This window comes from Hyperolius riggenbachi, chromosome 10, assembly GCF_040937935.1.
Source record: "Hyperolius riggenbachi isolate aHypRig1 chromosome 10, aHypRig1.pri, whole genome shotgun sequence".
NCBI classification, from domain to species: domain Eukaryota; kingdom Metazoa; phylum Chordata; class Amphibia; order Anura; family Hyperoliidae; genus Hyperolius; species Hyperolius riggenbachi.
In genome coordinates, this window is record NC_090655.1 from 181,754,340 (window position 1) to 181,777,558 (window position 23,219).

At 45.6% G+C, this 23,219-nt stretch overlaps 1 protein-coding gene across 1 annotated transcript in view; it reads left to right on the forward strand.

The window, feature by feature from the left end:
* Positions 1-23,219, forward strand: part of PAOX (polyamine oxidase) — a 95,467-nt gene that overhangs the window by 30,804 nt on the left and 41,444 nt on the right. Inside the window, exons 3-5 of the mRNA XM_068255325.1 lie at positions 15,217-15,410; positions 21,641-21,896; positions 22,208-22,320. Of these exons, the coding sequence (XP_068111426.1) occupies positions 15,217-15,410; positions 21,641-21,896; positions 22,208-22,320 (563 nt within the window). The remainder of the gene's footprint in view (positions 1-15,216; positions 15,411-21,640; positions 21,897-22,207; positions 22,321-23,219) is intronic.

Consider the following 23,219-nt stretch of genomic DNA (forward strand, 5'->3'; position numbering starts at 1 on the left):
CTACTACCCCTCACAAGTGCTCTAAACCCACAGCTGAACTCTGGTCCCCTACCTTTCGTGTCCTTACCTCTCCCTCTAGTTTGTAAGCCTTTGGGCAGGGTCCTCCTCCTTTTGTGTCCTGCTTGATCATGCAGCTCCATTACTGTGAACCCATGCAATGCATCTGAGTGAACCTAACGTGCCTAATCTCCATGCTCCCCTCCAGTGACTAAAAATTACCTTGTACTCATACTGTGCTGCATGATCTGGTCTTTCCTGAATTCAGGTATTGTCATTTTGCTGTATGTTACCCCTAAATATTGTCTGTAACCTAAACTAATGTCCAGCGCTGCGTAATATGTTGGCGCTTTATAAATAGAATAAATAAATAAAAATAAATGTAACGTATAGTACAGTATCTCTTCCTACCGTCAAACCAACATATAGGCAGGTTTACCAATTTAGTGGTGGGGTCCTGGTGGTGTCGAAAACTTGCTGTTATCCTGAAATCCTGAGCAGTCCACCACTCACAGGGCAATAGTCTGCAGAAAGACGATTGGCACAGCCAGATGTAGCGCTACGCGCACTTGCTGGTCACGTGGCTTCCAACTTCCTCTCAGTGGTCCTATGCGTTCCACCGCCCGTATCATCTCCTCGCCAATAGAGGGCTGGCTGTCACTCTAAGCGACTAGAGGATGGTAAAGATAGAATATTGCACACAGAAAAAAACGATTTACCCAATCGCTCATAACACAAATCTTTTCTCAACCAGGGAGTCAACCAGCCAACACCCGGATCCCAGCAACAGATGTCAAAATCCAATATGAAAAGAACAAACGACTGGTCTCGACCTGGGTTTATGCAATTATAACTTGATTTATTAGTAACCTTTGATAAAGGCCTGAGTGCCGAAACGTTGTGCTATCTAGTGGCTGTGCTACTAATAAATAAAAATAGAATAAGTGCACACTGCGGTGTATCAAAGAACTGCACACACACACACACACTGTAATCCTCTTTTTTATTAGCAAGAAGTTTTAAATCAGGATGATACCATTTATTGGCTAACTAAAAATGAATAAAAATAAGCAAGCTTTCGGCCTTGCAGCCTTCGTCGGGCTTATATTATTATTATTATTATTTATTTATAAAGCGCCAACGTAATCCGTGGCGCTGTACAATGTAAGAAAACAAACAAGGGATACATAATGATACAGACAATGATATACATCAAATATGAACACTGATACAAGATACAGCACTGCTGATTACAACTTGATTTAACATGATGACTAAAATGTATAAATGTCTAACAGTGTGCAAGCAATTGAATTAATAACATTCCATGACACAAAAGGGTGAGAGCCCTGCCCTTGCGAGCTTACAATCTAAAGGAATGGGGTGGAAACAAGAGGTGGGGGAAGTATACAGTATATGTACAGGCAGTGCGTAATTAGGTTATTTAGTGGGTGCATGGCCTAAGCTAGAGAATATGCTTGTCGGAAAAGGTGGGTTTTGAGGGAGCGTTTAAAGATTTCAAAGGTGGGAGAGTGGCGGATGTGTTGTGGAAGGGCATTCCAAAGGAAGGGTGAGGCACGTGAGAAGTCTTGTACACGTGAATGTGAGGAGGTAATTGTAGAAGAGGATAGAAGAAGCTCGTGTGCAGATCTGAGATTGCGGTTGGGTTGGTATCTGGAGACTAGTGAGATGTACAGGGGAGAGAGATTGTGGAGAGCTTTGTAGGTTATGGTTAAGAGTTTGAACTGAATCCTCTCATTAATTGGTAGCCAGTGAAGAGCTTGACAGAGAGGGTCAGCAGAGGAAGAGCGAGAGGAGAGATGAATGAGTCGAGCAGCAGAGTTCAGTACAGAATTAAGCGGTGTTAGTCGGTTAGTTGGAAGTCCACCAAGCAATATATTGCAATAGTCCAATCGAGATATAATAAGAGCATGTACTAACATTTTGGTTGTGTCATGGGAGAGAAAAGGTCGGATACGTGCTATGTTTTTCAGTTGGAAATGGCAGGAGCTGGTTAGGGAGTTAATGTGAGGAGTAAATGAGAGAGAAGAATCAAATATTACCCCCAAGCACCGTGGTTTGGGAACCGATGTTATAGACGTGTTGTTAACATTTATTGTAATATCAGGCAAAGGGGTGGACAGGGATGGTGGAAAGACTATTAGTTCAGTTTTGTTCATATTAAGTTTTAAGAAGCGAGAGGACATGAAAGAGGAAATAGCGGACAGGCTGTCGGGAACCCGTGTGAGGAGGGAGTTAAGGTCTGGGGCCGAGAGGTACAGTTGTGTATCGTCTGCATATAGGTGGTATTGGAAACCAAATGAGCTGATTAAGTTACCAAGACCGTGCATGTAGATGGAGATGTAGATTGAGGTACCCCTACAGACAGAGGATGTGAAGAGGAGGACTGATCTGAATAAGAAACGGTGAAAGACCTTCCAGACAGGTAGGAAGATATCCAGGAGAGAGAGAGGTCCTTTATTCCTATAGATGAAAGGATCTGTATGAGTAGAGTGTGGTCGACAGTGTCGAACGCTGATGACAGATCTAGAAGGATGAGTATGGAATAATAGCCTTTGGATTTAGCTGTGAGGAGATCATTAGCTACTTTGGTGAGAGCTGTTTCTGTGGAGTGGTTTGGCCGGAAGCCAGATTGGAACTGATCGAGCAAGGAATTTGCAGATAAATACTGACTTAGTTCAGCATGAATGTGGCGTTCAAGTAATTTAGATGCAAATGGAAGAAGTGACACTGGGCGGTAGTTAGCAAGTTCGGTGGGGTCTAGAGATGTTTTTTTTAAGTAGTGGTGTTACAACAGCCCTCTTGAGTGAGGATGGAAAAATTCCTGTGGAGAGGGATAGGTTAAACAGCGATGTTAGGGCAGGGATGAGGGATGTGGATAGCTGTGGAATGAGATGTGATGGGATAGGATCCAAAGAACAGGTAGTTAGATGCGATTTGGAGATAAGGGAAGAGAGCGAATGTTCGGAGAGTGGAGAGAAACTGGAAAGAGCAGTGAACAAGAGGAGTGGAGATGGAGTTTGATGTCTGCGTGGAAAACACACTACGGATTTTTGCAATTTTATCTGTAAAGTATGTTGCAAATTCTTCAGCTGATAAGCATGAAGAAGGAGGAGGAGGGGGTGGACGGAGAAGGGAGTTGAAAGTACTGAACAGGCGCTTGGATTGTGCAAGTGGGAGGATATGAGGGAGGAGAAGTATAATTGTTTTGCAGAAGAGAGAGCGGTTTTAAACTTGTTCAACTCTTTTTTTTGTAAGTAATGAAATCCTCATTAGTATAAGTTTTTCTACAACGGCGTTCAGCTACCCTAGAGCACCCCTTTAGCTGTTTAGTAGCTTTGGTCAGCCAGGGTTGGCGACTGACACGGTGCGGGCGGACATTGGTGAGGGGTGCGATTTCATCCATGACTTGCGTGATTGAGCAGTGATAGTGTGCAGCTGCTGAGTCAGGGTCAGTGAATGGTTGTGTGAGGAGAGGTGCCAAGGCATCAGAGACAGATTGCATGTCTATGTTGCGGTAGTTCCGGCGTGTATATGAGCGTGCTTGAGGCAGGGTGGTAGGAAGAGAGGAGGAGAGAGAGAAGTTTAGTAGGTTATGATCAGAGAGCGGGAGAGGAGAATTAGTGAAATCAGTGATAGAACAGAGACGAGTGAATATGAGGTCAAGTGTATGACCATTAGAGTGAGTTGGAGCAGTGGACCACTGAGACAGGCCGTAGGAGGAAGTAAGTGACAGAAGTTTAGTGGCATAAACAAACCGAATGGGAGTACAGGTAATATTTATTCACAAACTATGTCCCAACAAGGACCTAACCTATATGTACAAAATAAGTGACATGAGGAGTCACTGGTCAATCAGCTGGATTGTAGTCTTGTAAACCAGTGATCAACAGGTCTCCAAAAAACATATATACAAGTATGGGGAGAGACTTGACACAAGTGTCATAACTGTCAGTCTCACTTAAGTACTGATACACATATATATGCACGAAAGAAATAAAAATACGTTGCTGTGAGGTGCGAGGTCTTTGCTGATCCCCCCCAGTGCTGGCAATCAGTCAGAGGATACTGGGGTGTAGCTAGTCCCACCACGGCAAAGTACTGTTAAAAGTAATTGCAAAAGCACATGGCAAAATAGGAGTATGGTAACATAACTGTGATGGAGGCTAAGTGTGAGACTGCCATCAATCACAGAGAGACCTGTATGCTCCTACACAGTAGTATTATAGCCATGAAACAAATGCCTTCACAGAAGGTATAGAGCTGGGGTAGAGATGGGTGATATATACAATTTACAGTGCTAGTGTCATTCAACTAGGACTAGTTTCACTCTATAAAACAAGAGCTTCGTCAGGAAATAGAACACACAGTGTACAAATCCTAAAAAGTATCCCCCCCACCACAAGAAGTCCCACAGCAATATAGCCCAAGACAGAGCTGGAGCGCCTGCTACTCTTTGCTCTTATATACAAGCACTAATGGCTGTATCAGCCTCACCTGTGTGTGCATCCACCCACATCAAGTTCTGTCTCATCCATGTTTCAGGCAGAAGAAACCATCCCCAGGTTTAACCCTCTAAACATCAGGGCCAGGCAAACAGCATGGAGTTATACAGCCTCCTCTCCATGCTGTAGCTGTATCATAGTGGAGGAAGTGATGTCAGCAGGGGGAGTCCCGCCTAGTGTTTCACTGATTGGTTTGCAGGGACTGAGTGCTGCCATAGCAACGCTCCAAACACTCACAGCCCTGTGTAATGTGAAGAGGGCTGGATAGAGTACTGGTCAAGAGCTCTGCCTTTGACATGGGAGACCAGGGTTCAAACCCTGGCTAGGTCAAGCACCTATTCAGCAAGGAGTTCAAGGCAAGACCCCCCCAACACTGCAGGGTGGCCTCCTGGGCGCCTTGAGTCCAACAGGAGAAAAGGGCCACACAAATGTTCTGACTATTATTATTATTATCATAACAGCCTGTCCAAGCCTCCTGATTGATCACACCAGCGCTCTGCCATTTGTTTGTAAACAGAGTACAAACTGCAGCCCTATGTATACATTGCCCACATAGCAGTGCCTCAGTAAAGCTACACAAATGAGCAGGGAAAGCAGCAGCTCCCATATAGCACAAGTTGTGCAGTGTAACACATCTTTGTGCAGATGGTGAAGCTGATGCATAAGCCCAGCCTGCATAATAGAGTATATCTCTCAAGAGAGCAAGGGAAGCTACAGTTCCAATTATACACAGAATATGTGCATCCCAAAGATGTATTGGGGACCAATAAAAACATATTTGTGTGGACAGATAGAGTCACTGCGAAGAAACCCCCCGCCTGTATGCCACTGCATAAATACACCTCACAAAGAGGTGGGGAAACAGTAGCTCTAGTGATACATGTAGCAGGGCATCTGGGAATGGGCTCCTTAAGGTATCTGGCAGGGCAAAGAAAGGTGGAAAATTGAGACATGGAAACTTGGGTGGGACATGTATGGACATGGTGGTGCGTGCACAGATGATCATTGTCGTATGACGAAAACAGAAAGAACACACATAGATCACAGGCATGTAAATAAGAAATGCTTAATGATTAAAAGTAATTGACAGGATGTGTCAGGGCCTATCTCCACTACCCCGCGATTTGTGACCTGACCATGACCGCAAATCGCAAGGGACATAAACCCATGGAAACCGCGGCAGCACTCTCCATTAGTGTGATTCGATTGCGATGCGACTTTAGTCAAAACGCGATCGCCATCCTGCCGCGTTTTGGATGCGACTGAGCTATACTAAACTGAGTACAGCAGCTCAATCGCATGGTGGAAATGCGATCGCAACCGCGATCGCACCTCATAGTGGAAAGCGCCCCCACACTGCCCACACAGGAGGTACGTATGTGGGTACAAATGCATGTGTGGTTACTTTTGTATTGCTAGAGGAAACTTGACAGAGCAAAATCTTCATTAAGACCACTTGGTGCCAGGGTCTCTAATCTATAGATCCAACCTGCCTCAAGTTGGTGCAACTTCTTGTCCAAATCCCCACCTCGTAACCCCATGGACCACTTTTGGACCCCCCAGAATTTAATTTCAAAAGGTCTACTTTGATGTACACTATTCATGTGTCGTGCCACAGATGTGTCATTCTTGTTTTTTATGTCCCCAATGTGCTCCAGGACCCGTTGTTTCAAAGGTCTAGTTGTTAATCCTACATACATCAGATTGCAATTGCACTTGCAGGCATACACAAGGCCTGGAGTGTTACAGTTGATAAACGAGAGGACAGAAAATGTTCTCCCATTTTTACTCGATGTGAAAGTTGTTGTTTTTGGCATAAATGGGCAAGCCTTACAGTGGCCACATTTGTAGGATCCATTTGGTTTGGGGGGTAACCATGTTGGTCGTGCCTGCGTCTGTTCACAGAAGGTACTGTGAACGAGTATGTCCCTCAGATTTTTTGTGCGGCGATATGTAACTGATGGCCTCGTGGGTAAATATTTAGTCAACTCTTTATCCTGATGTAAAATGGGCCAATATCTTTCCAAGATATTAAAAATCTTATGGGACTGTTTCGAAAAAGAACCAATAAGCCTAGGGGCATTTCTGGTGGTCATTGGTCGTTGTTTAGTGATCAATGTGTCTGGACGTGGGGTGGTCTTGGCTCTGTCATATGCCCTATCCACAACATGTCTAGGGAAACCTCTCTGTGCAAACCTGTTACGTAAAAGGCCGCATTCCTCCTCAAAGGTGTTTTCAGAGGAACAGTTCCTGCGAGCCCGCAGGAACTGACCTGTTGGTATGCCAGCTTTTAGAGATTTCGGATGGGCACTACTCCAATGTAACAGAGCATTTGTAGCTGTTGGTTTTCGAAATATTTCTGTTTGGAGTGCACCATCCTCATCTTTACTAATCCGCAGGTCAAGAAAGGAGATAATTTTTTCCTGAACCTCGAAAGTAAAGTGCATACCAATTTGGTTTGTATTGAGGACCTCTACGAATCCCTCAAAAAGGTCCCTGGGGCCGTCCCATAATATTAGCACATCGTCAATAAAACGGCCCCAGAAAACCACATGTGACGTAAAGAAGGAGAGGTCCTCGTTGAAGACCAGTGTATCCTCCCACCAACCCAGGAAGAGATTGGCGTAAGATGGCGCACACGCCGTGCCCATCGCACTTCCTCTGAGTTGGCGGTAGCACTGGCCCCCAAACATAAACACATTGTGGCATAGTATGAAGTCATGGGCATCCAAGATAAAGTTGGTATTCTCTGACAAGTGTGTACCCCTTGCTGCTAAGAATTATTTCACCGCCTGGATGCCCAAATCGTGTCTGATATTACTGTACAGCGATTCGACATCGAGGCTAGCAAGGAGGACGTCTTGAGATAGTACAATGTCCTGTAATCTGCATAGCACATCCTTTGTATCCCTGATATAAGAGGGAAGAGACTCTACAAATGGCCTTAAAAATGTGTCCACATACTGGCTTAAAGTATCTGTCAGATTTTCACTCCCAGACACAAACGGTCTTCCGGGAGGATCTTTAAGTCTTTTGTGGATCTTTGGTAGCGCATAGAACACTGATAAAACAGGGTGTTTGCTTGACTTAAGCAGAATATCAAAGTCTGTTTTTTCTAGAGCACCATTCATTGAACCTGATCGCAACAAAGTTTCTAGGTCTCTTTTATGCTGCTTAGTGGGATTGGATTTTAATCTTTCATACTGGGAGGTGTCATTCAGTATATCCATACACATTTTGACATACCCATCTTTGTTCATAATGACCATATTTCCTCCTTTATCAGCGAGTTTGATTATTATTTCAGTGTTTTTACTCAAAGAGTCCACTGCTTGTCTTTCTGCAGATGTCAGGTTATCATAATCGGTGTCTTTACATTGGTAGACCTGTTTTTCTAGGAATCCTAAACCCAAAGCCCCCAAACATAAGAACCCACACCCCCCAAAAAATCCTCAAGGGCCCTCTAAACCTCATCCAAAGGACGTTTTTTTAGCACAAACCCCAGAGGTTCAGGGAAAAGACCCGCAGGGAAGGGTGACACCTCAGACACCACACCTGAGGAATCGGGTAGAATGGGGGTATACGGGCAGGAGAAGGGGCAGAGCCAATCATCAGTGGTGAGACTAACTGGATCTGAACTCATGGGTATACCTGACCAAACTCAAAATACGACTTTAAAAGTGATAAATCTCTCTGATTTTGACCTGTCTCTGGATCAGATCAATGTTTTACAAAAAGGGCTCACATTTGTACCAACAACAAATTTTTCCGCTTTTGAGTGGACCAAAGATGTACATTTATTTGCTAGGAAACTAGCCCTGATAAAAACATACGAAACTCAAGAGGCCAAAGATAGACGAATTGGGATATCTGACAGAGAGGCTTGAGCCACCCTAAATGAACTATTACAAGAAAATGAACAGGGGGTTAATCCGATGGCACCCAAGAGCAACCTCAAGAATCAGAGCACATACTGCCCCTCCATAGCACAATACACTCACGTACAAACGTTTGTTAATATGGTAGTAAGAGATCTTAGAGCACTAGAAAAACAGGTCTACCAATGTAAAGACACCGATTATGATAACCTGACATCTGCTGCAGAAAGACAAGCATTGGACTCTTTGAGTAAAAACACTGAAATAATAATCAAACCCGCTGATAAAGGAGGAAATGTGGTTATTATGAACAAAGATGGGTATGTCAAAATGTGTATGGATATACTGAATGACACCTCCCAGTATGAAAGATTAAAATCCAATCCCACTAAGCAGCATAAAAGAGACCTAGAAACTTTGTTGCGATCAGGTTCAATGAATGGTGCTCTAGAAAAAACAGACTTTGATATTCTGCTTAAGTCAAGCAAACACCCTGTTTTATCAGTGTTCTATGCGCTACCAAAGATCCACAAAAGACTTAAAGATCCTCCCGGAAGACCGATTGTGTCTGGGAGTGAAAATCTGACAGATACTTTAAGCCAGTATGTGGACACATTTTTAAGGCCATTTGTAGAGTCTCTTCCCTCTTATATCAGGGATACAAAGGATGTGCTATGCAGATTACAGGACATTGTACTATCTCAAGATGTCCTCCTTGCTAGCCTCGATGTCGAATCGTTGTACAGTAATATCAGACACGATTTGGGCATCCAGGCGGTGAAATACTTCTTAGCAGCAAGGGGTACACACTTGTCAGAGAATACCAACTTTATCTTGGATGCCCTTGACTTCATACTACGCCACAATGTGTTTATGTTTGGGGGCCAGTGCTACCACCAACTCAGAGGAAGTGCGATGGGCACGGCGTGTGCGCCATCTTACGCCAATCTCTTCCTGGGTTGGTGGGAGGATACACTGGTCTTCAACGAGGACCTCTCCTTCTTTACGTCACATGTGGTTTTCTGGGGCCGTTTTATTGACGATGTGCTAATATTATGGGACGGCCCCAGGGACCTTTTTGAGGGATTCGTAGAGGTCCTCAATACAAACCAAATTGGTATGCACTTTACTTTCGAGGTTCAGGAAAAAATTATCTCCTTTCTTGACCTGCGGATTAGTAAAGATGAGGATGGTGCACTCCAAACAGAAATATTTCGAAAACCAACAGCTACAAATGCTCTGTTACATTGGAGTAGTGCCCATCCGAAATCTCTAAAAGCTGGCATACCAACAGGTCAGTTCCTGCGGGCTCGCAGGAACTGTTCCTCTGAAAACACCTTTGAGGAGGAATGCGGCCTTTTACGTAACAGGTTTGCACAGAGAGGTTTCCCTAGACATGTTGTGGATAGGGCATATGACAGAGCCAAGACCACCCCACGTCCAGACACATTGATCACTAAACAATGACCAATGACCACCAGAAATGCCCCTAGGCTTATTGGTTCTTTTTCGAAACAGTCCCATAAGATTTTTAATATCTTGGAAAGATATTGGCCCATTTTACATCAGGATAAAGAGTTGACTAAATATTTACCCACGAGGCCATCAGTTACATATCGCCGCACAAAAAATCTGAGGGACATACTCGTTCACAGTACCTTCTGTGAACAGACGCAGGCACGACCAACATGGTTACCCCCCAAACCAAATGGATCCTACAAATGTGGCCACTGTAAGGCTTGCCCATTTATGCCAAAAACAACAACTTTCACATCGAGTAAAAATGGGAGAACATTTTCTGTCCTCTCGTTTATCAACTGTAACACTCCAGGCCTTGTGTATGCCTGCAAGTGCAATTGCAATCTGATGTATGTAGGATTAACAACTAGACCTTTGAAACAACGGGTCCTGGAGCACATTGGGGACATAAAAAACAAGAATGACACATCTGTGGCACGACACATGAATAGTGTACATCAAAGTAGACCTTTTGAAATTAAATTCTGGGGGGTCCAAAAGTGGTCCATGGGGTTACGAGGTGGGGATTTGGACAAGAAGTTGCACCAACTTGAGGCAGGTTGGATCTATAGATTAGAGACCCTGGCACCAAGTGGTCTTAATGAAGATTTTGCTCTGTCAAGTTTCCTCTAGCAATACAAAAGTAACCACACATGCATTTGTACCCACATACGTACCTCCTGTGTGGGCAGTGTGGGGGCGCTTTCCACTATGAGGTGCGATCGCGGTTGCGATCGCATTTCCACCATGCGATTGAGCTGCTGTACTCAGTTTAGTATAGCTCAGTCGCATCCAAAACGCGGCAGGATGGCGATCGCGTTTTGACTAAAGTCGCATCGCAATCGAATCACACTAATGGAGAGTGCTGCCGCGGTTTCCATGGGTTTATGTCCCTTGCGATTTGCGGTCATGGTCAGGTCACAAATCGCGGGGTAGTGGAGATAGGCCCTGACACATCCTGTCAATTACTTTTAATCATTAAGCATTTCTTATTTACATGCCTGTGATCTATGTGTGTTCTTTCTGTTTTCGTCATACGACAATGATCATCTGTGCACGCACCACCATGTCCATACATGTCCCACCCAAGTTTCCATGTCTCAATTTTCCACCTTTCTTTGCCCTGCCAGATACCTTAAGGAGCCCATTCCCAGATGCCCTGCTACATGTATCACTAGAGCTACTGTTTCCCCACCTCTTTGTGAGGTGTATTTATGCAGTGGCATACAGGCGGGGGGTTTCTTCGCAGTGACTCTATCTGTCCACACAAATATGTTTTTATTGGTCCCCAATACATCTTTGGGATGCACATATTCTGTGTATAATTGGAACTGTAGCTTCCCTTGCTCTCTTGAGAGATATACTCTATTATGCAGGCTGGGCTTATGCATCAGCTTCACCATCTGCACAAAGATGTGTTACACTGCACAACTTGTGCTATATGGGAGCTGCTGCTTTCCCTGCTCATTTGTGTAGCTTTACTGAGGCACTGCTATGTGGGCAATGTATACATAGGGCTGCAGTTTGTACTCTGTTTACAAACAAATGGCAGAGCGCTGGTGTGATCAATCAGGAGGCTTGGACAGGCTGTTATGATAATAATAATAATAGTCAGAACATTTGTGTGGCCCTTTTCTCCTGTTGGACTCAAGGCGCCCAGGAGGCCACCCTGCAGTGTTGGGGGGGTCTTGCCTTGAACTCCTTGCTGAATAGGTGCTTGACCTAGCCAGGGTTTGAACCCTGGTCTCCCATGTCAAAGGCAGAGCTCTTGACCAGTACTCTATCCAGCCCTCTTCACATTACACAGGGCTGTGAGTGTTTGGAGCGTTGCTATGGCAGCACTCAGTCCCTGCAAACCAATCAGTGAAACACTAGGCGGGACTCCCCCTGCTGACATCACTTCCTCCACTATGATACAGCTACAGCATGGAGAGGAGGCTGTATAACTCCATGCTGTTTGCCTGGCCCTGATGTTTAGAGGGTTAAACCTGGGGATGGTTTCTTCTGCCTGAAACATGGATGAGACAGAACTTGATGTGGGTGGATGCACACACAGGTGAGGCTGATACAGCCATTAGTGCTTGTATATAAGAGCAAAGAGTAGCAGGCGCTCCAGCTCTGTCTTGGGCTATATTGCTGTGGGACTTCTTGTGGTGGGGGGGATACTTTTTAGGATTTGTACACTGTGTGTTCTATTTCCTGACGAAGCTCTTGTTTTATAGAGTGAAACTAGTCCTAGTTGAATGACACTAGCACTGTAAATTGTATATATCACCCATCTCTACCCCAGCTCTATACCTTCTGTGAAGGCATTTGTTTCATGGCTATAATACTACTGTGTAGGAGCATACAGGTCTCTCTGTGATTGATGGCAGTCTCACACTTAGCCTCCATCACAGTTATGTTACCATACTCCTATTTTGCCATGTGCTTTTGCAATTACTTTTAACAGTACTTTGCCGTGGTGGGACTAGCTACACCCCAGTATCCTCTGACTGATTGCCAGCACTGGGGGGGATCAGCAAAGACCTCGCACCTCACAGCAACGTATTTTTATTTCTTTCGTGCATATATATGTGTATCAGTACTTAAGTGAGACTGACAGTTATGACACTTGTGTCAAGTCTCTCCCCATACTTGTATATATGTTTTTTGGAGACCTGTTGATCACTGGTTTACAAGACTACAATCCAGCTGATTGACCAGTGACTCCTCATGTCACTTATTTTGTACATATAGGTTAGGTCCTTGTTGGGACATAGTTTGTGAAGAAGTTTAGTGGCGGCAGAATTGTTGGTGTCAACATGAATGTTAAAGTCGCCCATAATGATGGTAGGGATATCGGTGGACAGGAACTGGAGGAGCCATGCAGAGAAGTGATCTAGGAAGAAGGAAGCAGGGCCAGGAGGGCGGTAGATTATTGCGATCTGGAGGTTAGAGGGAGAGTATAGACGGACTGCATGGACTTCAAAGGAAGGTAGAGAAAGAGAAGGAATGGGGGTGAGTGGCTTGAAGGAGCATCTATCAGAGAATAGAATGCCCACACCACCGCCATGTTTATTCCCACTTCTAGGCGTGTGACTAAAGTGGAATCCCCCATAAGAGAGGGCGGCAGGTGAGACCGTGTCAGAAGGCGTCAGCCATGTTTCTGTGACCCCAAAGAAGGTGAAGGCATTGGAATTGAAAAGGTCATGGATGAAAGGAAGTTTGTTGCAGACTGAGCGTGCATTCCAGAGAGCAGCAGAGATAGGTGGGGGAGGAGGGGGGAGAAGAGGAATATTAATAAGGTTGTGGCAGTTTCGGTGTGCATGTGGTTGGCTGTTTGCAGTGTGATTAGAGTGCAAGAGTGAGGAGCGAGCCGGCAGAGAGGGTCCGGGGTTTGGTGAAACGTCACCTGCAGCAAGGAGTAATAGGAGGCAGAGAGAGCGGAGGATAGGGTAGGATTTAGATTTATGGGTAGTTGGAGTATGAAATGTATATCCTGTTAGTTTGCAAGCTGGTGGTACAGACAGCTATACACATGCAACATCAAAAGGTAAAACAGATATTTCCCTTTTGATGTTGCATGTATATAGCTGTCTGTACCACCAGCTTGCAAACTAACAGGATATAAGCCCGACGAAGGCTGCAAGGCCGAAAGCTTGCTTATTTTTATTCATTTTTAGTTAGCCAATAAATGGTATCATCCTGATTTAAAGGGACTCCGAGCTCACCCAAAAAAAGAAAGTTGTACTCACCAGGGGCTTTCTCCAGCCCAGTGCTGGTCGGGAGGTCCCACGCCGGCGTCCTGGCTCCTCTCCTTCTCCCCGCTCAGGAATGGCTGACAGGCCGCAGCCCGGGCGACACTCGGCAGAGTGTCGGGCTGCTCCTTCCGCGTATGACGCGGCTGACGTCACACGCCGGCCGCCTCGCGTCATCACGGCGGCCGGCGTGAAAGTACTGCGCATGCGCGCTTTATCGCGCATGCGCAGTACTTTCACGCCGGCCGCCGTGACGACGCGAGGTGGCGGCCGGCGTGTGACGTCAGCCGCGTCATACGCGGAAGGAGCAGCCCGACACTCTGCCGAGTGTCGCCCGGGCTGCAGCCTGTCAGCCATTCCGGAGCGGGGAGAAGGAGAGGAGCCAGGACGCCGGTGTGGGACCTCCCGACCAGCACTGGGCTGGAGAAAGCCCCTGGTGAGTAGAGTTGGGCGAACTGTTAGCGCAACTGCAGCCGAACTGTTCGGCTGCCCAACCTGTCATGTGGCTGTGGCTCTTACTACTTCCGGGTCGCAATGACCCGGAGTAGTACGTCTGCGCTGGCCCGGCGGAGCGCGTCCTAGATCACGCTCCCGTTGCCGGGCACTCTCTGCGCATGTGTGTGACGTCATGAGTGACGTCACACACATGCGCAGAGCGTGCCCGGCAACGGGAGCGCGATCTAGGACGCGCTCCGCCGGGCCAGCGCAGACGTACTACTCCGGGTCATTGCGACCCGGAAGTAGTAAGAGACACAGCCACATGACAGGTTGGGCAGCCGAACAGTTCGGCTGCTGTTGCGCTAACAGTTCGCCCAACTCTACTGGTGAGTACAACTTTCTTTTTTTGGGTGAGCTCGGAGTCCCTTTAAAACTTCTTGCTTTTACTGATGGTTAACACGGTACAATACCCTACTGCTACTACTTTTTTATTAGCACATCATAATCGTGGTAGCTGCTGTCCCCACTCAAGTTTCAGTGATAGCCTTTGTCAGGCTGACGCCAAAAATCGGGGGAGCAGCTACCGCGATTCGATTTTTGTTTTCTCAATAAAAAAATGTTTACTCAATAAAAAAAAGTTTTAATACTAAAAGGCGCAGTATGTGTCCAGATCTGCAGTTACGATATATGCACAGGCTGAACCAAATTCTATTCTATTATTAGAATATCAAACTTGGCTGTGTGATATTTGTGATATTTTATATTGTGTCTTTGTTTACATTTTCAGTGTGCTGTTTTTTCATGCATCTTTTGCTTACTGTTGAAAGATGCCAGGATCTGTGTAGCTTGCCCATCTCTGCACACTTTTAGTTCAGGACACCATTGACTTAACACCTAAATACTACACAGATTAGGGTCCTTTTACACTATATCATATTCTGTCAGTTATATTAAAAGGACAACGGAAGTAAAAACTTCATTGTTGAATTTCACGTGTGACATCTACACAGCAAAGGAGGACTATCCATAAACAAAAATGTGAAATGTTCCACAGGGCATCATTTTGATGTAGCAATGGTTAAGGTACTTATAAAAGCTACGTTTTATTTTTATTTACAGGGGATATGAAAGTCTTGTGAACGAGATCAAACAAAATCTACGGAATGATACTGTGATATTGAACAAAGCAGTGAACAGAATTAGGTGGAATGGTTCCTTCATGGACAGTGACGCTAATGTGTATCATGTGGAAGTGCAGTGCGCGGACGGAGACACGTTTCTGGCAGATCATGTCATTGTCACTGTCCCATTAGGTAACTACAATAATTAGTATGCAGTGCAAATACATCTTAAAGTATATAAACTGTATTATATAAGTACTAATGTAAAAAAAAAAAGTATACATTCATTAACGGATACAGCTATGTGTCCCTCGCCGCAACTGCACTCTCAGCAACTCTCCTGGGGTCCCCTCCGTAGCAGCCGTCAACTCGGTCAGGTCAGTGGTTTCAGCGCAAGCCCGTGGCCCCTATGAAGGGGACCCCAGGAGACTGGCTGAGAGCGGAGCTGCAGTGAGTTGGGACACATAGGGGCGGAAGGAAGGCCCAGGTAAGTAAATCTGATTTTATTTTTTAGCATCATGTATCCTTTAACCACTTCGCGTCCCTGGGGTTTTCCCCCTAAAAAACCAGAACAGTTTTCTACATTTCACACTCTTCCCATTCATTAGCCAATAACTTTATCACTACTTATCACACATACATGATCTATACCTTGTTTTTTTCGCCACCAATTAGGCTTTTTTTCGGTGGTACATTTTGCTTAAAATTATTTAATTTTGAACAGATTTTAATGGTAATAATGGGGAAAAAATGAAAAAAGGAATTATTTCTCAGTTTTCAGCAATTATAATTTGAAAATAATAAGTGGTACCATAGATTAAACCTACACATTTGATCTCCCCGTCTGTCCTGGTTATTACAGGGTTTAAAGTATGATCCTAGTACAATGTATGGTGACAATATATTATTTGGAAATAAAGGTGCATTTTTTTCCATTTTGCGGCTTTGTATTTTTCTTTAATTGTTGTGGCACTTTTTAATCCTCCCCGCTCCATGGTTAGCAAGACGTGCTCCTTTATACCCCCCTCCCCCATACTTGGCCAGATGTGCCCCGTTACCCTTCCCCAGCCCCTGATGTGCCTCTGTAACCCCCCCCCCACTTCAGTAAACCAGACGTGCCTGTTTATCTCCCCCCCCCCCCCCATAGTTAGCCAGATGTGTTTTTTATTACCTCCCTCCCCCCATTCATAGCCAGGTGTATGCCCTTTATGCCTCCCCCTCCCCCATTTATAGCCAGCTGTGTGCCCCTTTTAATTTGTATCCCCCCCCATGGATAGCCAGGTGTTGGCCCTTTAAGAAATTTTATTTCCCCAAATGCCAGGTGTCCCCTCCACCCCCTCTGCAGAGCTAGGCGCAGGGAAGCATTAGGAGTAAGAATCTCTCACCTGACCTTGTTCCAGCGCCGATCATGATCTCCTCCCTGCAGTACCGCTGACAGCCTCACTATGCTGACCGGATCGGGTCCCGGTTCACTCAGCATAGTGAGGCTGACAGCGGGACTACAGGGAGAGGATCACGATCGGCGCTGGAACAAGGTCAGGTAAAGATTGATACATTGTAATCCTCCATGCTGCCCGATCGCAGCATGGAGGGGGAAGGGGGGTATTACAGAGGATCGGGCGGGGGGTGGGAGGATCGGAGACCCGGGAAGGGATGCTAGTGTAGTGTAGTTAGGGGGAGGGGGGTTAATGAGCCCAGGAGCGTGCTAGCACGCCCGCTGTGCTCATTAAATGACAGCAACTTATAATCACGTCATGTGGCTTTCAGGAGCCACTTGCAATGACGTGATTATACTGTATGCGGGATGTAAACTGGTTAAGCAGCTGCAATTTATGATTTGGAGTAAAAGATGTTCACTAACTACTGAATGGATCTGTAGTGCAGTGAAACATTGACTTCTTTGTCTTTAGTTCTTTGGTTTGTTGAAATAAAGGGATACAGCAACAACATAAACCCGCAAAAGCAGTGCTGTCTATATGACTGGCTCTTTTCCCGTCTTCTGATGACAACAGGTGAATAGGAAGGCCAAGGCTTGGTGGCTTTTCTGAAGACTAGTGAGTTTACCTTTCACTTAAAGGCCTATTAACACATTTTCACAGCCAATGCCTGAACTAGGCCCAAGGAAAAAGGATTACAAGGAGCAGTGGTGGTCCCATGACCTGACTGGAAATCCTAATATTTAATATAAAAAAATGTTATATTAAAAAATGTAAGACATTAAAGCTTATTAGAACACACAAACTCCATGCAGTACACAGAGCATATCACCTGATCCTGCCCGATGCAGCAAGTTTTACTTTCTGATTTGTACAGACTTATGAACCAATGTGACAAACAGGATAATTCTGGGTATCTATACAGTTGACATAATGTCCAGCAAGTTTCCTAAAATGATTATATGCTAATTAATGGTAATTAGCCACAAAATGACTTCTATAATGATGAAATTCTGTATAGATGTATGGGCTTTAACCTCCCCGGCGTTCTATTGAGATCGCCAGGGAGGCTGCGGGAGGGTTTTTTTTTTAATTAAAAAAAAACTATTTCATGCAGCCAACTGAAAGTTGGCTGCATGAAAGCCCACTAGAGGGCGCTCCGGAGGCGTTCTTCCGATCGCCTCCGGCGCCCAGAATAAACAAGGAAGGCCGCAATGAGCAGCCTTCCTTGTTTGGCTTTCCTCGTCGCCATGGCGACGAGCGGAGTGACGTCATGGACGTCAGCCGACGTCCTGACGTCAGCCGACGTCCTGACGTCAGCCGCCTCCGATCCAGCCCTTAGCGCTGGCCGGAACTATTTGTTCCGGCTGCGCAGGGCTTAGGCGGCTGGGGGGACCATCTTTCGCCGCTGCGGCGGCGATCAGGCAGCACACGCGGCTGGCAAAGTGCCGGCTGCGTGTGCTGCTTTTTATTTGAAGAAAATCGGCCCAGCAGGGCCTGAGCGGCAACCTCCGGCGGTGATGGACGAGCTGAGCTCGTCCATACCGCTCAGGAGGTTAATACACTTTGGGCCATATCCTATTACCCTTTTTCCTGGGTTTTCTCAAAGTAGATATTTTTAAACCTTATCAATAAAATACTTTACTTTAAAGGAATACTTAAGTGTCCTAAAAAAAAATGACTTGTACTCACCCGGGGCTCCCCTCAGCCCCCTGCAGCTGAACGGTGCCCTCGCCGTGTCTCTCCGATGCAGCTGGACTCGCTGGCGGCCACTTCCGGCCAGGCAGTCACCGGCCGGCAGGCTGGGAACGCGGCTGATTAGCTGCGTTCCCGGCCGCAATAGCGCCTTCTTTAATGCTATTGCGGCCGGGAACGCGGCTAATCAGCCGCGTCCCCAGCCTGTCGGCCGGTGACGGCCAAACCGGAAGTGGCCGCCGGCGAGTCCAGCTGCATTGGAGAGACACGGCGAGGGCACCGTTCAGCTGAGGGGAGCCCCGGGTGAGTACAAGTCATTTTTTTAGGACACTTAAGTTTTCCTTCAAAGCTCCCACTAAGCAAGAAAATGCTCAGCATGAGATTGATATTACATATTACCTTATTTTTAGCATTGTCTTTCTTACTAAGTACCGAAAAATTGTTTTTTAGATAAGATGAAAAACTATCTCCTTGGAGGAAACTCAGAAAACTGAATAGGATATGACCCTTTTTGTGTGTGCAGTCTCCTCACATTTCTACTTCTTGTCGGCCATTTCTTCGTTATTGTTGTCTTCTATTTCCTCACTTAAATGAGAAGCTAGGTTTGTCAGCTGTGGCTATCGGGCAAATAGTTAAACGGACAGCAGGACTGTGTGAGTTAAGCACTGCCCTTCTTATCTTACCTCCCTAAAGAACGGTTTTCCATATTGTAGTGGGGATGTGGCCTACTCTCCTCCCCAGCAATCTGACTAACACAGTGGAGATCTGACAGCAGCTCTGCTCCTTCTGTCAGTATGTCATACCTCCCATCCACTAGCATACATATGTGTATATGCTTATTGAGGATTATGGACAACAGCATTTTAGAAGAGGCCCCCTTGCTCCCTAATGCTAATTAGGGGGTGCTGCTTCACCCAAGCAAGCCAAGCGGCCGCTTGAGCCCTCACTCCCAGCAAAGTCCTATCATGCTGCCAGGGCCACTCTGCTTGTGGAAACCACTGCCTCCCTGACACTCATACACTGACCTCAGATCAGCACCATCTTCGCTACCTATACTGGAGGTGGCTACCTATACTGGGGGGGGCACCTTGACTAACCATACTGGGGGTAGCTACCTATTATGGGGAGGACACCTTGACTACCTATACTGGGAATGGCTATCTATACTGAGGAGACACCTTGGACATATAGTCTTAGTGAAAAACCGCGCCTGCCTGGACATTAAAGCACCAAAAAAATCAGTTCTGACAATAAGCGTTCGCTACCACAAAGCCACGTGAACTTGTAAAAGATGTTGTGACAGCGCTCCTCTTGATATCTGACAACTAAACAAAAAACTACACATAGTGCATTACTGTAGTCTCATATTGCAGGCAACACACATGCCACCCAAAACGTGCAGAAGTGATTCAATGTGCTCCACTCTCAGTGATAAGACAGGAACCCCTCCAATATAACAGCTCACAAGATGGACACCACCTCAAAGTCCAGGTGGGTCTAACGCATAGCCTTAGAGTGGCAAACTTTAAATCACGACCTTTACAGCTGCAGGGGGCTCTGTTGTGTATTTGGTTCTCTTGCAGGCCAGGAGGGTGTCTGGCTTATCAGATCTCAGTTGAGGGATGAGAAATTCTGCAGCTCCAGCATCAAAGAAGGTGTTCCCTATGGATTTATCCTTCACCGCCCAAACCACCTGGCAGCCCTGAATCTTATAGATCAGTTCCAGCCCGATGCCTCCGTTACCACTACCACCACTCGTCTGGCCTTGGCAAGATGTCTCTGGATGGTCTGGGCACTATCTGTGTCTCGTATCCCTAATACATAGGGATTGCCATCCTCAATGAGTTTGGGTTTCGCTCCGGCACACAGACACAGCTTCTTATAGATGTACTGATTTCCATTTTCTGTCACCACCCTCTGCTGATCAGCCTGTAGCTCCTTCACTGCGGAATTGATGACTCTGATGTTGGGATACTGTCTCTTCAGAGTGCTGCTAGCTTGCTCCTCCACATTGAACTCCTCCAGCGTCCGGGTCACCTGCTTCAGATTAGTTACGGCTTTAATGAGGGGAGCTGCAGTCAGTAAATAGATGTCCTTATCTGCAAATTGGAGGGCCAGTTGCTCAGTGCAGGTAACTCCAGCGATACCACCTCCCACCACTGCCCATCCACCCAGCTCTGTCGCCTCCGCCGGACAACATCTTTTACAAGGGACACCTTGGATGCCTGTACTGGGGGGAGCTACTCATAATGGGGAGGACACCTTGGCTACTTATACTGAGGATGTCTACATATACTGATGGGACACCTTGGTCGCCTATACTGAGCTACCTATAATGGGGAGGACACCTTAGCTACCTATACTGGGGTGGTTACCTATACTGAGGGTACACCTTATTAACCTAAATTAATGTCCAGCGCTGCGTAATATGTTGGCGCTTTATAAATACAACAAATAAATAAATAATAAGCTACCCATACTGGGGGTAGCTACCTATAATGACTACCTATACTTAGGGTGGCTACCAATATTGAGGAGACATCTTGGCTACCTATAATGAGGCTGACCACCTATAATGGGAGATGAACCTTGGCCACTTACCTATACTTGGTGGCTACCTAATTATTTGTATTTTATTTTATTATAATTTTTTTATTTTTTTGGTGGGGAGAGGTTTGTCTGCCTAGTATTATGGGCCATAAAAACTTAGCAGGGCGCCTGTTACTAATGCAGCCTACAAAAATAAAAACATATATCTCATATGGTTAAATTGTTATACTAAGCTGAAGTATGCCAGCTCTGCATGGCTGGCTAAATGTTTTATTTTAATTTTGTATTTAAATATGTGTTATGTAAAAAAATATAAAATAAAATACTAGTAATAACAAAAAGATAATTTAAACTCTCCTTATTAAATCCTACAGTATTGCCCCAAAATCTCTTTTACGATCGTATTGCCAGGTACTTATTTCACCTTCACCAAGTTTGTACATTTAGCCCTATGGTGGCTTTGTGTGTATACTACTGTGAAGAAAAGGAGACACAAAGAGAATGGTCAGTACTACAGTGATCAAGTTAATGTGTAGGTTGCATGTTTTACAGATTAATAAACTTGTACTGTACTACAAAACTAAAACAAAGCAAGGTTTTTACAAGACAACCTCCTGTATATACCGGTATAAGAGAAACGTATGCAAAATCAATAGTCATCATTGTACAGTTATAAACGTAACTCAAGCTAAGTAGGCAGACATGAATAACATATGCAAATATTTTTTGATATATTATCAGGATTCCTGAAGAAAAGAGCTGAATACTTCTTTAGTCCATCTTTGCCTGCAAGCAAGTTACATGCAATAAAAAGCTTGGGATTTGGAACGAACAATAAGATTTTGCTGGAATTAGAAGAACCCTTCTGGGAACCAAACACTTCATTTATTCAGCTGATATGGGAAGGCACTTCTCCCCTTGCGGAACCAGAGAAGGACTTACAGAAAAACTGGATGAAGAAACTGGCTGGATTTGTAGTACTAGAGACTTCACAACAGTAAGTGACACACCGCTCCCAGTGATCAAAATTTAGTTTTTCTATTATATATCATGACAGCACACCTATAGCGGCGCCATCTGCACCTATAGTGGCGCTGTCTGCACCCAAATTTCCAGTGCCGTTTACGCTCCAGGGTGGTGGCAGCACTCTGCGCCTCCCCATTAAATGATTTTTCTTAACTGCTTGTAATGGTTTCATCTACTTTAGTGTCTATATAGATGTAATAAATGACCTTAAAATGTAAATGTTTAGTTCTTAATATTGAAGCAGAGAAACAGTCCTAGTGTTTAAATTCTTTCTTTTACCAGGCTTGGCCATGTTCTTTGTGGTTTTATATCGGGTGAGGAGTCCGAATATATGGAGACCTTATCAGATGAAGAAGTCCTGTCCACAATGACCACTCTTTTGAGACAGTTCACAGGTAATTAAATTAATTACTACTTGATTTCTTTGTAAAAGAACCCTGTTCTGGATCCAAGTACAGGTAGTCCCTGGTTTACGAACAAGATAGGGACTGTAATTAGTTCTTAACCTGAATCCGTTCTTAAGTAGGAACAGTGTGCCATCTCTCCCCTGTATCTTCTCTGTGCCACCTCTGCCCCCCTCCCCCACTGTGTCACCTATGCCCCCTCCTTTTCCCTTAGCATCCCCCTCTCTGCCAGCTCTTCCTCCACTGTGTCCCTGTGAACCACCACTGCCCACTGTCCCCTTTGTGCCTCCTTCTGTCCTATTGATGATCGTAAGTGCTAATTATACTTGCACAAAATTTTAGACAAAATGTCACTATTACGATTATACATAATTACGATTTTAAAATTAAATTGATTCTACATAATCCATGCAAACTTCCAGAGGGCTCCAGCACTGGATTACACGTTTGCTTTAGATGAATGTATTAACTCCCTTGGCGGTACAATAAATCCGCCAGGGGGCAGCGCAGCACTTTTTTTTAATTTTTAATTTTTTTTTTAAAGCATGTAGCTAGCCTAGCGCTAGCTACATGCTTCCCCCCTCCCTCCGCTATCCCTCCCACCCCTCCGATCACTGCCGGCGCCTTTACCCTGCAGGGAATCCCATTCTGAACGGGATTCCCTGTATGGGCTTCCCCGTCGCCATGGCGACGATCGCGATGACGTCACCAGCGTCATCGACGTCGTGACGTCAGCGGGCATTCCGATCCACCCCTCGGCGCTGCCTGGCACTAATTGGCCAGGCAGCGAAAGGGGTCTGGGGGGGGGGGGGGCGGCGCGGATAGCGGCGAATCGGCGGGCAGCGGTGGCGATCGTCATGCACACGCAGCTAGCAAAGTGCTAGCTGTAA